Source organism: Micromesistius poutassou, assembly GCF_964030765.1.
Source record: "Micromesistius poutassou genome assembly, chromosome: 22".
Lineage (NCBI taxonomy): Eukaryota > Metazoa > Chordata > Actinopteri > Gadiformes > Gadidae > Micromesistius > Micromesistius poutassou.
The window spans coordinates 8373430-8386563 of NC_140292.1; the positions used below are offsets into that span (position 1 = coordinate 8373430).

The 13134-nt window shown below is 43.5% G+C and overlaps 1 protein-coding gene across 1 annotated transcript; it reads right to left on the minus strand.

The window, feature by feature from the left end:
* Nucleotides 1-1788: 1788 nt before the first annotated feature.
* Nucleotides 1789-9844, minus strand: LOC311367264 (sushi domain-containing protein 2-like; the record flags this gene model as incomplete). The annotated part of the gene is made up of 16 exons (XM_084486077.1): nt 1789-1828; nt 2030-2123; nt 2515-2694; nt 3293-3387; nt 3636-3819; nt 3922-4170; nt 4962-5120; nt 5936-6079; nt 6661-6929; nt 7348-7433; nt 7933-8134; nt 8512-8686; nt 8770-8937; nt 9200-9351; nt 9438-9636; nt 9778-9844. The coding sequence occupies 16 exons, from the start codon at nt 9842-9844 to the stop codon at nt 1789-1791; spliced, it is 2463 nt and encodes an 820-aa protein (XP_084342203.1).
* Nucleotides 9845-13134: the final 3290 nt, after the last annotated feature.

The window sequence follows — 13134 nt, forward strand, 5'->3', positions numbered from 1 at the left end:
AGGGAACAAGCGTGAGGACGGATGATAGCGCAACACACAACCTGCTAGATGTCCCAGCACCACCCTGATCAACAGAATGTCCTCGCGTAGATTAACGCCCTCACACTATAAAATCAGGCAGCTAAAAACAGTCCTTTGAAACTACCACAAAATGAATGGAGCGGTTTCTGGCCAGCTTTGTGCACTGTTGCTGATAACCATGGTCTTTATATAACCAATCTACTCTAACACGTAGAATTGAAGCAGAAAACCTCACCTATGGCATAAGGTATTATGTCATGGACTCGCACATTACTCCTCCATTGACCACATAGAATGGGATAATGCTAATTATTTATATTTATTACCCTAGGGTGTGCATGGCAAATTGTTGCTGAATGACTCAGGAACCACATTCAGTGCATGTCCTCTGCAGTCCGGTCACATACTGGCGGTCTTTGTTGTTTTGCCATAGCAATCCTGGCCTAGTGTGCTCTGTGAAGGAGCTGCCTCTGCACTGCAGTTTAACGGCTGCACAACCGAGAAAAGAACAGAGACCCTTTCTGTGTACAATACTAATCCTGAGTCCCTGAACACGGTTTACACCCAACATCAGCTAGGCATCTTGCAGAAGAGGTCGGGGTACTCAGGTCAAACAGACAACAGCACCTCTGGGTGACATCGTGGACGAGTGACAGAATTGAGGCGGGATAGCTGACGCGGTTGAAAGGTTGTGTGGAATTTGTTATGGAGAGTTGTAGCTCAGGGCATAAACATCCCAGTGCATCCAAGTCGGTCTGATCTGGTGGAGAGGGATCTCATACAATGCTGTCGTCATTCGTTGTCACAGCGATAAGGCAATGAATGTTTAAATGTTTATGGAGAGACTGCTGTCTGTGCTTTACCCTTGTGAGTTTTGAATGTTGTCTTCATAATATGAATTTTACGACTAGGTTGAGGGTTTTTCCCTGTCATCATGGACTAAATAATTTAAAAACTTATGGCTACGAACAACACTTGATATTCTTTTTTATTATATAAGGCTGATCTCATCATTGTATGGCCTCATTTCAAACATTTATTTTGGCTGTGGTGTGATGTGTCAAGCTGGACTTCTTAAATCACAATGAAAACCTGACGCAGTCCATAGTCAGATTACACTATGTTGCATAGAAATTAAAATAGATGACAATGCAAAGTCATAATGTGGGTAGTGTAATACAAATAATAAATCTGTTATAAGTGAAGGCCATATGTCAGTCAGAATGTGGATCGGTCAGCTGTATACCAGCTTCACAAAGTCAGTATTAATCGTAATTTTAACAGCTGGGCATGGCGCCTCTTATATCTGGAAGATCAAGATGGAGCGTGAGATATATCGCTGAGTAAGATAAGCATCGTAAAGAAAAGGTCATCGAGGTGCTTTGAGGTGCGTCATTGAGTTCAGACATGGGAGTTAACGATTGGGCATTACTCCAACACACACTCCACACTTTCTGAACAGTGTGTAATCAGTTGATTTCCCTTGATTTCACTGATTTCACATAAAGTCAGAATACAAAACATAAGCATCCAACATATTTTTATTTCACTTTTATAAGTTAAAAGCCTTACATTAGCCATTTGTAGAATATTGTAAATTGTAAACATTTACAATTAATCTCAAATCGTAGATCAGACCAAGCAAACCAGAGTGATACATCTCCAGAAACTCCCTTCAGTCCTCAACAAGTTGGTTAAATGTAACATTAGATGGGCGTATAGTTGGTCATCTTCCACGTGTGAGATAAAAACATTTTCCCATCTTGTTTAGAAGGCCTCACTCACAACCATGTCCGGATCTGCCTTACTGAATGAACCAGAAAAAAGCAGAAACCAATGAGGAACCATACATTTTACCTGTTGTTATTGCGCCTTTTTAAAAATATTTTTATAATATTATTGGTTAACTGTTTTAATATATATATTTATTTTTTCTTGAACTTACAGAATAGTATTTATTTGTCTACCAAAACATAACTGTATTTTATGAGCATAATGTTTACCTTACCTTTTCCCTCTGTATTTCAGTATGAGTGTTGTTACTATTAGGATCAGTGCGATTCCTCCTACGACTGATCCAACCACAATTCCAGTGATGTTATCTGAAATATGAAGAAGAATTGTAACCATTTTCCTGGTTGGTACCATCCATAGCATCTCGTGTGTGAGTTTGTTTCTTTCAAAAATCAAAGTCATTCAGTCATTACTTCCACTGCTCAGCTAGTAGATTTCAGACTCTCTTGTTTGTGCTGTCGTTGGATGGAAAACCCTGAGAGTTTGGGCAGGCTGGTCGGGTCGCACTTGACCTGTGATTGGGCGGTTTGGCCGCTCTTCGACACAAGTCAGAAAAATGTATTCTAATCTTGGTATGTCAGCGTTAAAATACACTTATGTATAGCGGAAACGGCTTTCCCATTCAACAGTCCAAAACCTCACCCTGCTCCCTGCCTCTCCTCATAGAATGACTACTTATAGTGTAGAAGACATCGGTACCTGGAACCACGCAGGTAGTGGTGTCCCCCGACCAGAGTCCGTTCTCCTGGCAGGTTCGCTGTGCGGAGCCCCTCATACCGTAGCCTTCGTCACATGACAGGCTCACCGTGGCTCCCACCAGGTAGCGGGTCCCTACCTTCTTCCCATTGGCTGGCGGGGACAGATGCCCACAGGAAACCACTACCCAACAACACGAGATGATTGGTTCCTCTGGTAAGCCAGCAAACGTGGACTAGAAACATTCAGTCATAATTTGTTTATAAGCTTTTAGTTAATGATGAACTTCACATTTACAAAACACCAATATATATTTGTAGATGATAAATAAGTGCCTATCCAACGTACTGTACCAGCTGGTAGGCTGATCTATCCATCATACATCTGGGTGATCACTGCCACTTGGATTGAGGCTAATGGCTAATGGCTAATCAACATAAAACCTGGGGGTAAAATAGGGACCCTTTAACATAGAACATATTAATCATCTACAAATGTGTATGCATTGTTAATGATTAATTCCTCCTTAACTGAAGGCTTAGAAATTATTTATGACTGAAATTATTAGTATCAGTATCACCAAATCTATTTTGCAAGTATGACCTGGCCAATAGGGCAGTACAGCAGTGGGTGGAACAAACAAAAAAACGTACAAATGTTATCGATGCTCACAAAAATCAAGTGCAAGCACAACAGACATTCATCTTCTGTTCCATACAGTTCACACTGGCTCAAACGACCTTCAGTCAGTCACAATGCACCATAAACACTTTGTAGTCACCTGGCTTCAGGTCCTCCACAAGGGCCAGGTGACTCAGGTAGGACATCTTAGTGGCGTTACCCAGGGCTGGGCTGCGGCCCACCAGAACATCATACCTACAGCACAGATCAGAACAGAGCCCTTCACCACTCAATTGTAAAGCTACAGTATGAATGTTTATGTACCATTATGTTTATATTATGTATATCTGCCTTAAAGGAAAAAGATTGACACTGAAAGGTGTTAATATTCACAAGCTAATGTCGTGGTTACTATCACTGCCGAAACAATAGCGTTCATGACATCATTTGTAACCGATTATGTGAAGGACAGGCCCAGGGATTGGTGGACAATGATGTCATACCTGCAGTATGCATCGCCATCTCCGGAGCATATCTTGGAGGCCTGTTCCTTCAGGGGATCGTGTTCATTATTGGGGGCAGAAAACGCCGGAATAAAACTAGGGTCATGCCGGGGAGCGTGGAAGTATGTGTCCAAAAGATAGTTGGAATCGTAGGTCAACAACGAAGACTCGTTGGCAATGGCCCCTGGAAACACATGCAGAGAAAGACCAACGACGCAGGGTGAAATACGACACCAACATCGTGAGAACATGAGAAGTCATCTGAAATATGCTTCTAGTGTCTCACAGTGGCGTCCAAATTCAAAAAGCTCTTGGGGAGTGCCGTGGATGGACACAGTCTGGCCGTCGGGGGTGGCCAGATCGTCGGAAGGGTCGCCGTTCATTTTTCCCAGCATGCCCAGCGTGGCGCCATGGAAGTCCTCTGGCAGAAGCACGGTGGTCGTCAAGGTTCCCTGTCTGAGGCGTAGCTCCACCCCGGCTCCAGACGGGAACATCACCGTCACGTTGTTGGCATTGGGAGAAAACACAAACACTCCTGGAACAGAGATAACGTCAGCGTTTCAGGGATGGTTCGGTGATGTAAGTCAGGCAACTGATTCTCCAGAAGTGGAATGGACCATAGTGATGTGACCTTGAAAATTGTATTTGGCTTAACTTTGTTAGTTAACTTAAGTTATTTTTGTGTTATGTTTAAGTGCACTGTTTTGAGAGTGTGTGTATGTTTGTTGTTCTCTGATATCCCCCACAACCTTGATGAGTCACCGATGATCCAAAGGTTAATGGTGCCAATTGAAATGAAGATTATCAAATGTCCTCTTAAAGTGGTGCTTATCTCCACATCATTTGCCACATTTCACAATTGCATTAAACAGTGAATGATTAACGATTGGATCTGGAATGGGAACTTCACTGCTCTGTTTGAATGTCGACTCAATCAGTTCCTCAGGGTCTGATGCACTCACTACAGTGACAATTATACGTTCTTAATCTTAATTGGAGATAAATGTTAAACCAGGTAGTCGGACACTTCAGAATAAAGGCACATATTTTGGGGGCGCTATTGACAATCTTGCCTGGGGTGCCATTTGATGTGAGCCTGACCAACCATGACCATCACCTGATCAGACAAGCTCATTTGACATTTCCCCACAATAACCCAAAAGTGTTGAGTCTACACTGACAACGGCAGATTCCCTTCTTATAACTATTGAAGCGTGATGTTGCGGCTAGCCACGAATAAATACTGCCTTCCCTCACCACAGCATCAGATAGTGAAAGATGAGCTTGACACAGAGGGAGACAGAGCCAGAGCCCGGGGCCTCTCACCGTTCAGGTCCATCCAGCTCTGCTCGGTGAAGGACAGGGCCCTCTGGTTCTGCAGGACCTCCAGCCGGGCCCCGGCCCCCCCTAGGCGCACCTCGATCACATCGGAGGAGCCCTCCCTCATGGCCACAGCTGACAGCTTTGTCGCGTTCACAGTAGTTCCTTACAGCGGCATAAACAAGACAATATAAGAATACAATAAAGAATATAAGTGGTAATAACTACCATATAAATACACCTTCATTTTTTTTTTATTAATTAAAAATTTTTTTCTTCATAAACAATATATCAAATCAAATAATAAACCACCACCTGGTGTGAATGAGGGTTTCAAATCCATGCGTTCATGTGAATATGCAGAACATGAACATGAATATGCAATTGTTTATTAAGGAGGTCTTATGCTATGATACGTTTTGTATTCTTGTTTCGCTTGTAGCTCCCATCCAGCCGGGATCCTGGTTACTGGTTCATGGTTCCTGGCTACTGGTTCCTGGCTACTGGTTCATGGTTCCTGGCTTCTGGATCTGACTACTGGTAAATGGTTCCTGGCTACAGGTTCATAGTACTGGTTACTGGTTCATGGTTCCTGGCTACTGGTTCATAGTTCCTGGCTACTGGTTCATGGTTCCTGGCTACTGGTTCATGGTTCCTGGCTACTGGTTTATGGCTAATGGTTCATGGTTCCTGGCTTCTGGTTCTGACTACTGGTAAATGGTTCCTGGCTACAGGTTCATAGTACTGGTTCATGGTTCATGGTTCCTGGCTACTGGTTCATAGTTCCTGGCTACTGGTTCATGGTTCCTGGCTACTGGTTCATGGTTCCTGGCTACTGGTTTATGGCTAATGGTTCATGGTTCCTGGCTACTGGTTTCTGGCTAATGGTTCATGGTTCCTGGCTACAGGTTCATAGTACTGGCTACTGGTTCATAGTTCCTGGTTACTGGTTACCGGCTCAGTGTGCTGTGCAGCCTTACCGTCCGGGAGCGAGACGGGCGCGGTCCTACCCTGGATCACCAGCCCCCTGGTCTCCGAGACCACCAGGGAATACTCCCCCTTGCCGTTGAAGGAGTATGTCACCCCGTCAAAGGTTATGAAGTGGGGGTCTCCGAACACAACGCCTGGGCACATCCATGGGACACAGCAACAAGATTAATATCCATGGCGATAATATGTAAGGAATACCCCTGTGGGGGATTGAAGGAACACCACCCGTGTTGCAGGCTACATCCCAATAACAGGAGAGCACAGACATATGTCACAGTTACCCACTGTGATTAGTTATGAGCTACTTTCATCTACTTATTATTGGACATATTGTTTTTGCTTTGTTGAGAATATAAGAATACAAAATAATATAAGAATACAATAAAGAATGGAAACTACATGGAATGGTAATAACTACAATATAAACACACCTTCGTAAACAGTATATCAAACAAATAATAAACCTAGGGTTAAATTAGTATGTCAATAAATGCATTTCAATGGTGATCAGAAAATACTGCCTGCACTTTTATTGTTTATTTAGGTTTGTCAAAGAAACATCTGGTCGATAGTGCTATCAGAAGCAAATTTATTTGGAACCGTTGAAAGCCCTGTACCGATACTCCAAAATAATGCGCACCCTTGGGACGTTATGACAAGGGTGACCCCCAGACCAGGGTCATGTATACAGGGTCCTACAGAGCGGGGCCGTCACCTGATCGGGGCGACCGGTAGGTCCTGCAGTCGCTGGAGGGCCGGTGTTTGAAGTAGTAATGGCAGTGGTCCGACCACAGGCAGCAGTAGTAGAAGGTCAGGACATCATAGACCCAGTGGGACACGCCCGGGACCCGGGGGGGCCTCCGGTAGGGGGGCGAGCCCCAGTCGTGGGCCCTGTCCGGGGTGCTCCCCCCGATGGAGTCGGCTGTAAGGACCTGGGCACCTGATTGGTCGTAGCAGCACTGCTGGCCCGCTCCATACTTTGGACTATCAGAAACACACATTACAACACACGAATTAGACTACTTAGAGTAGTATAATAATAATAATAAGATATATACTATCGCTAAGACATAAAGACATAGACTAGTGTAAAGAGACAGATTAATAAAATAAGTTATGCACAAGCTTAACTTGAGTTTTTTACCCGAAAAAATTGATTTGTGAAAGCGATATTAAAACCTGTAAGCAAATGAGTACAGTATATGAGTATGTTAATTTGTGTGGACACACTAAGCAGGTTATTATGAGTATGTTAACTTGTCAGATCACACTAAGCAAGTAAATATGAGTATGTTAACTTGTCAGATCACACTAAGCAAGTAAATATGAGTATGTTAACTTGTCAGATCACACTAAGCAGGTAAATATGATTTTTTGTGTTTAGTTAAACTATAGAACCCACCTCGCATTTATAGCCCTGACACAGTGGACACTTCCTGGATGGTAAGTGCACACACTTCCTTTTTCCATATCACAGCCATAGTCGGTCTGAGAAAATGACACGTTATAAAGTACCAGTGTTCATTTATAAAATTTTTAAAAGATTTATAAAAGATTTTATAAAAGAATAGCACGTGCAGAAACACACACAACACAGTTTAACACAGGGTAAAGTATGCAATACCAATGTATACAACAGGGTGATTAAACAAAGGTTACAAAGTGTAAAATGTATTTTTACAGCCTTGCCATGAACTAGAAACTCCTGCATTTACTGGCATGAATGTAAAGGAATGGAATAACAGCTGATGGTTAACAGCCTTCTGAGACATAACATAACTACCGTGCATAACATTACATAGTCCACGCATAAAGCACTGTGCAAGGGATGCACCAGGCAATACATAGAGCAGGAAGAACCTTACATGGATTTTTTTCAATCATCATGCCTGGAGCTTTTGAAGGCCCTTGTGCAACACAGGGATTATTAAAGCACATCTCTTCCCCTCCTTCTCAGTCTACGGTTCTCGGTCTTCCCCATACTTACATGAAAGCGGCCCGTGTCGGCCCTGGCTTGCGCCAGAGTGCAGGGGCAGTCAATGGTCTCCTCCAGGAAGTTAGGCAGCCGGCCCTCCAGCGTGTCCCACGCCAGACACTTCTCCAGGGCCCAGGCGGCTGAGTTCTGTCTGAACTCCTGGCCCAGGTGCCAGGCCAGAGCGTGGTCCTCGGTCCACAAGGCGTGCACGTTCCTGGGTCACGGAACCATCCAGACACTCTTCAGCAACCGTTGACCTTTAGGTGGCTGCAGCTGAACACTAAGCAATACTAACGAGGTGATGGGGTTTCGGACACCTTGGTACATGAAGTAACTGCTGACCTGACTACAGCAGGCTAAATACCTCTGTGCTAGTGGAGATATCCATTCCCCCCCCGCTGTTGACATGGAACATGTATTCCTAACACATGCTGTTTAAAATTCGATATGCTTGCTGACATGTGTCCCGGTTACTACCAGGCAAGCCAGTAAAAACAACATAAAACTAAATATATAATAGCTGTGGCCGGCTTTGACGGGAACACAGCGCCAAAAGTGTGTGTGTGTGTTTGGGTGTGTGGTCACACTCACCACATGCCGTCAGAGTAGGTGCTGGGACTGATGCGTACGCTGCCCAGCTCCCAGGCAGAGAAGCCATGTTGTGCCGGCTGAGGCACAAAGCTAAACGCGCCGTTGTTGGGCTGGCGCGTGGCCAGGGAGTACAGGTACTCCCACTTCCCCTGCCAGGCCTCAGAGTACGGCTCACCTACCAAAAAACACCAACACAGGGTCATCTATTACATCTAGAAATTAACTGTATAGATAGGGGTGTGCTGCCGATCCGCTCACCTGTCTCGCTGTAGCCCCATAGCTCTATGTTGACCATTTCTGCCTTGACCAGCGATGAGTTCCATTCCATCTTCAGGGGGCCTCCTACATTTGGGGTCCCATAGTACTGCCACTGGGTTGCGTTCTCCAACACAGCTTTAAATCCAGCATCTAACTTGCCGGTATGTACTGTAGGAACCAGTCAATGAATTTATACATATACACACCACATACCTACTTTGTTTCACACATCATTTGTTTGCAAATGTTCATTAATAGCTACAATACTATCCCAGGACTATAATGTGATATGCAGGGTTACTTAGGGTTAGAATAAGCATGTATGATGTGGTGTGTGTTTTTGGGATGTCATCATATGTACATTTGCTTGTGTGTGTCTGTGCATGTGTGTGTGTGTATGTGTACGTGTGTGTGTGTGTGTGTGTTGTACCCAACAGCCAGGCCCCAGTTCTGGTGAAGGTTGTGCCGTTATCTGTAGAGATATGCAACGGAACCCATCCTGTTTGGTACAATAAGGGCGAAATGCAATGAGCATGTCTGTGTTCATCCACAAATCCAACCGTGTTGACGGCATCGTTGAACCTGCAACCCACAAAACACAGCGAGTAAAGAACACTTCTGGTAAGAACAGGACTTTGGACGAGGTGAGGGGAAAGAAAATAACATACCGGCATACAATCTGTGAAGTTTGATTAAAAGTTGCATGCAGGATAGTGAAATCTGTCCCACCAAAACTGGAGCCTGAATAAGGCTGGGTTTCCACACAGTACACTTTATAGTCTCCACAGCATGTCTTCAGAGACCCACACGTTGGATGGCAAGAGCAGGACTCCAACCTTTCGCCACACCGGCCTTCACAGGACTGGCCTGTTCAAACAACCCCACGACCTTGTGTTAACAAAGAAAAAACCTTGTTTTGTTTTGTCCGTATCTTGTGATATTTGAACCAGGTATTCTTCGCTCATTCCTGGTTTGTTCGATCCCCAGTAGGAAGTGGAGAATACATACCCAGAGCTGTGACAACACATGACGACAGGAGAATAAAAGTCACTGCGTGGCTGGCATGTGGGCCCATGGTGAGCTGGTGCAGCTGGATAATCAGAGCCGAATCAAACTTGTGGCATTCACTTGGATGTGTGTTCAGCGTATGAGCCCGAGGCGAGGACTCAGCACTTCACAAACCTTGACCCGTTGTTTATTACTAGCGCTTACCAACACTATTAAGCTATGGGACAAAGGTCACGTGGAGAAGAGAGAGTGCACAGAAACCCATGGGAATCTGCCATGCATCAATGCACACCTCGCTGTTGTTACACCTAAGGATGGCATGGAGGAACAAATAAATGAGTGAATAAGCAAATGACAAACAAGGATATTTATGGGGTTAGTTCTGGTGTATTATAGGCTACTGTGAATTATGTTTAAATGCATAGGCTTATATATTTTATTAATATTATGGATGCTTACGTATTTTTAACAAATAAAATCAAATAGGCCTACATTTTTTTTTTAAGTTTTAAAAAAGTTAAACTTTTCGTAGCCTGATAATTCCGGTCAATATCTTACATCTAAGGGGGTGAAACAAAGGTGGAGAACTATATTTCGTCTTTGAACGCTTCAGCCTCCGCAGTGTTTTGATGCCTGCAGAAGCTTGCCAATTTGGGCACGTCTAATAATAACACGCAGTAAACAGTTCACACGCGGCTAGAACCCCAGCGGAATGCGGGGGGGCCGCCAGCTGAGATAGCAATACGCTCGTACAAAATAGATTGACGGTCGACCCTGGATGGCAAGTGGTAGGAGGTGTTGACCGTCAACTATGACAGAAACGTCCTGTTGGACTTTGCAGCCTGTCCCGTACTAAAGTTATTAGTGGTGAATGTAAGCCACTTTACACACCTATTTCCACGCAACCAAAGACATGGTAATTAAATGTGAGCAGTTGCACGGTCGAAAATTGAAACGTCACCCTAAATAGCCGCAGTTACTTATCGCTGTGTGTGGTGTCATCTAGTGGTCGCTTTCAATCTGCAGATTATGAGATGCATTGGGCTATGGAGCGCACAAACTTTTTTACTAGACTAAATCACAGAAACGTAAGGCAAACGTCGCAACTTTAAACAACAATAAAATCAGCTTGCACAAGGGACAGGTCCTATAGGCCTAGGCCTATTCATATATTATAAAGGCTATTCATAGGCCTATATATTATTTTGAGTAAACCTGTCATACAGACCTCGTGTTTGTGTGTGTGTGTGTGTGTGTGTGTGTGTGTGTGTGTGTGTGTGTGTGTGTGTGTGTGTGTGTGTGTGTGTGTGTGTGTGTGTGTGTGTGTGTGACGTCCAACCTTTGGGGGGTGAAGGTGTCACCCAAAGTAGGCTAATTGTAAGCATGGAGGGCGTCCGCGTGACTATTCTGTATTGATTGACCAAGACAGGTGTTGCTTTGCTTCTGGTCAGTTGGGGTTTCGTGACGGTCTTTTAGCCCACTGCCACAACAGACACTGCCACCTCTTGGCGTTGGAGCATTACGGTTCAGTGATCAGGCTATTCAGTGGACTACAGTGCCCCCCTCTGGAGGTACTGTGAAACTGCAGTGGTCAGTGGAAGGGTTAGGGTTAGGGTTAGCCCTAACCCTAGCCAATGTTTTTTCTTTACTTTATCTGCAGTCAAACCTAAGACATAATGGATCTGTAGGCTAGTGAAATGTTCGTGTACTATCCCATAAGCCCTATATACACACATATATACACATATCATATATATATGTGTGTGTGTGTGTGTGTGTGTGTGTGTGTGTGTGTGTGTGTGTGTGTGTGCAATCTCATGAATATATGGGACTGTTAGAGTAGGTGCTTAAGTTCTCACTTTTGATTCTTGCGGTGGAAGTGTGTAGGCCTATATATGAAGGACCTGTGGCACTATTTGTCTGTCTCTAATGACTCCTTTGCATAATTTAGTGGTTGTTTATATCTTAATACAATTATTGATAATTGCTGAAATTATCAGCAATTAAATTTTCAAATGATCAACTTTATATTGTTATTGTATCAGATCATAAAACATTTGCATGATTTGCCGGCCAAGGATAACAGGCTAACTGTCATTTCAATCGGTAAACATTCATTATCACAGCAGCACCGAGCAGCTCATGCACTCTGACCTCGGGCTCCAGCGTGGTGCGTGCGTGCGTGTGTGTGGGTGTGCGAGTGTGTGTGGTTGTGTTTGTGTATGTGTGACATGACTTACAACCTTTGCGGGGTGAAGGTGTCACCCAAAATAATTGTAAGCATGGTGGGCGTCCGTGTGACCATTGAGTGTTGATTGAACACGACAGGTGTTGCTTTGCTTCTGGTCAGTTGGGGTCTCGTGACTTTTTGCCCACTGCCATAACAGACTGCGACCTCTTGGCCTGGGAGCATTACGGGTCAGTGATTAGGCTATTCAGTGGACTACAGTGCCCCCCTCTGGAGGTACTGTGAAACTGCAGTGGTCATTGGACGATATCCAATGTTGTTTTTTCTTTACTTTATCTGCAGTATCTGCATAATGGATCTGTAGGCTAGTGAAATGTTTTTGTACTATATATATATATATATGGGGCTTATGTGATAGTACAAAAACATTTCACTAGCCTACAGATCCATTATGCAGATACTGCAGATAAAGTAAAGAAAAAACAACATTGGATATCGTATATACGATATCGATATCGTATATATATATATATATATATATATATATATACATACACACACACCCAAACATGTATATACTGTATATAAATATATGGGATGTTGGGATGTTAGAGTAGGTGCTTAAGTTCTCACTTTTGATTCTTGCTGTGGAAGTGTGTATATATGAAGGACCTATTAAAGCAACTGTGACACTATTTCTCTGTCTCTGATGACTCATTTGTTTAATTTAGTGGTTGTCTATATCGGAATTGATAATTGCTGAAATGGGAGTGTTTCCTTTGCGTTTCCTGTCAACCAAAAATATATTGTTATTGTATCAGATCATAATACCTTTGCATGATTTGCTGGCCAAGGATAACAGGCTAATCTAATGTAAATTAATCTGATGTTTCACTTATGTTTAGTATTAAGTTTGTTCATGAGTTAGTGTATGAAGTTTTGTTATGACAATTCTGTGCAATAGGCATCCTCATAGTTTACTAGAAATCTCTGCAGTCGATCTCATCTCAATATGTTTACATTGAGTTTATATATAATCATATGTATGTAATAATATGAGGGATAGAATTCATACCCCCTCTCTGATTGGGCATCCCTACCTCTCCATGAGCTGAACGTTTATCTCATCTCAATATTGTTGTTTCATCTACTGTTGCTTTATGTGTTTC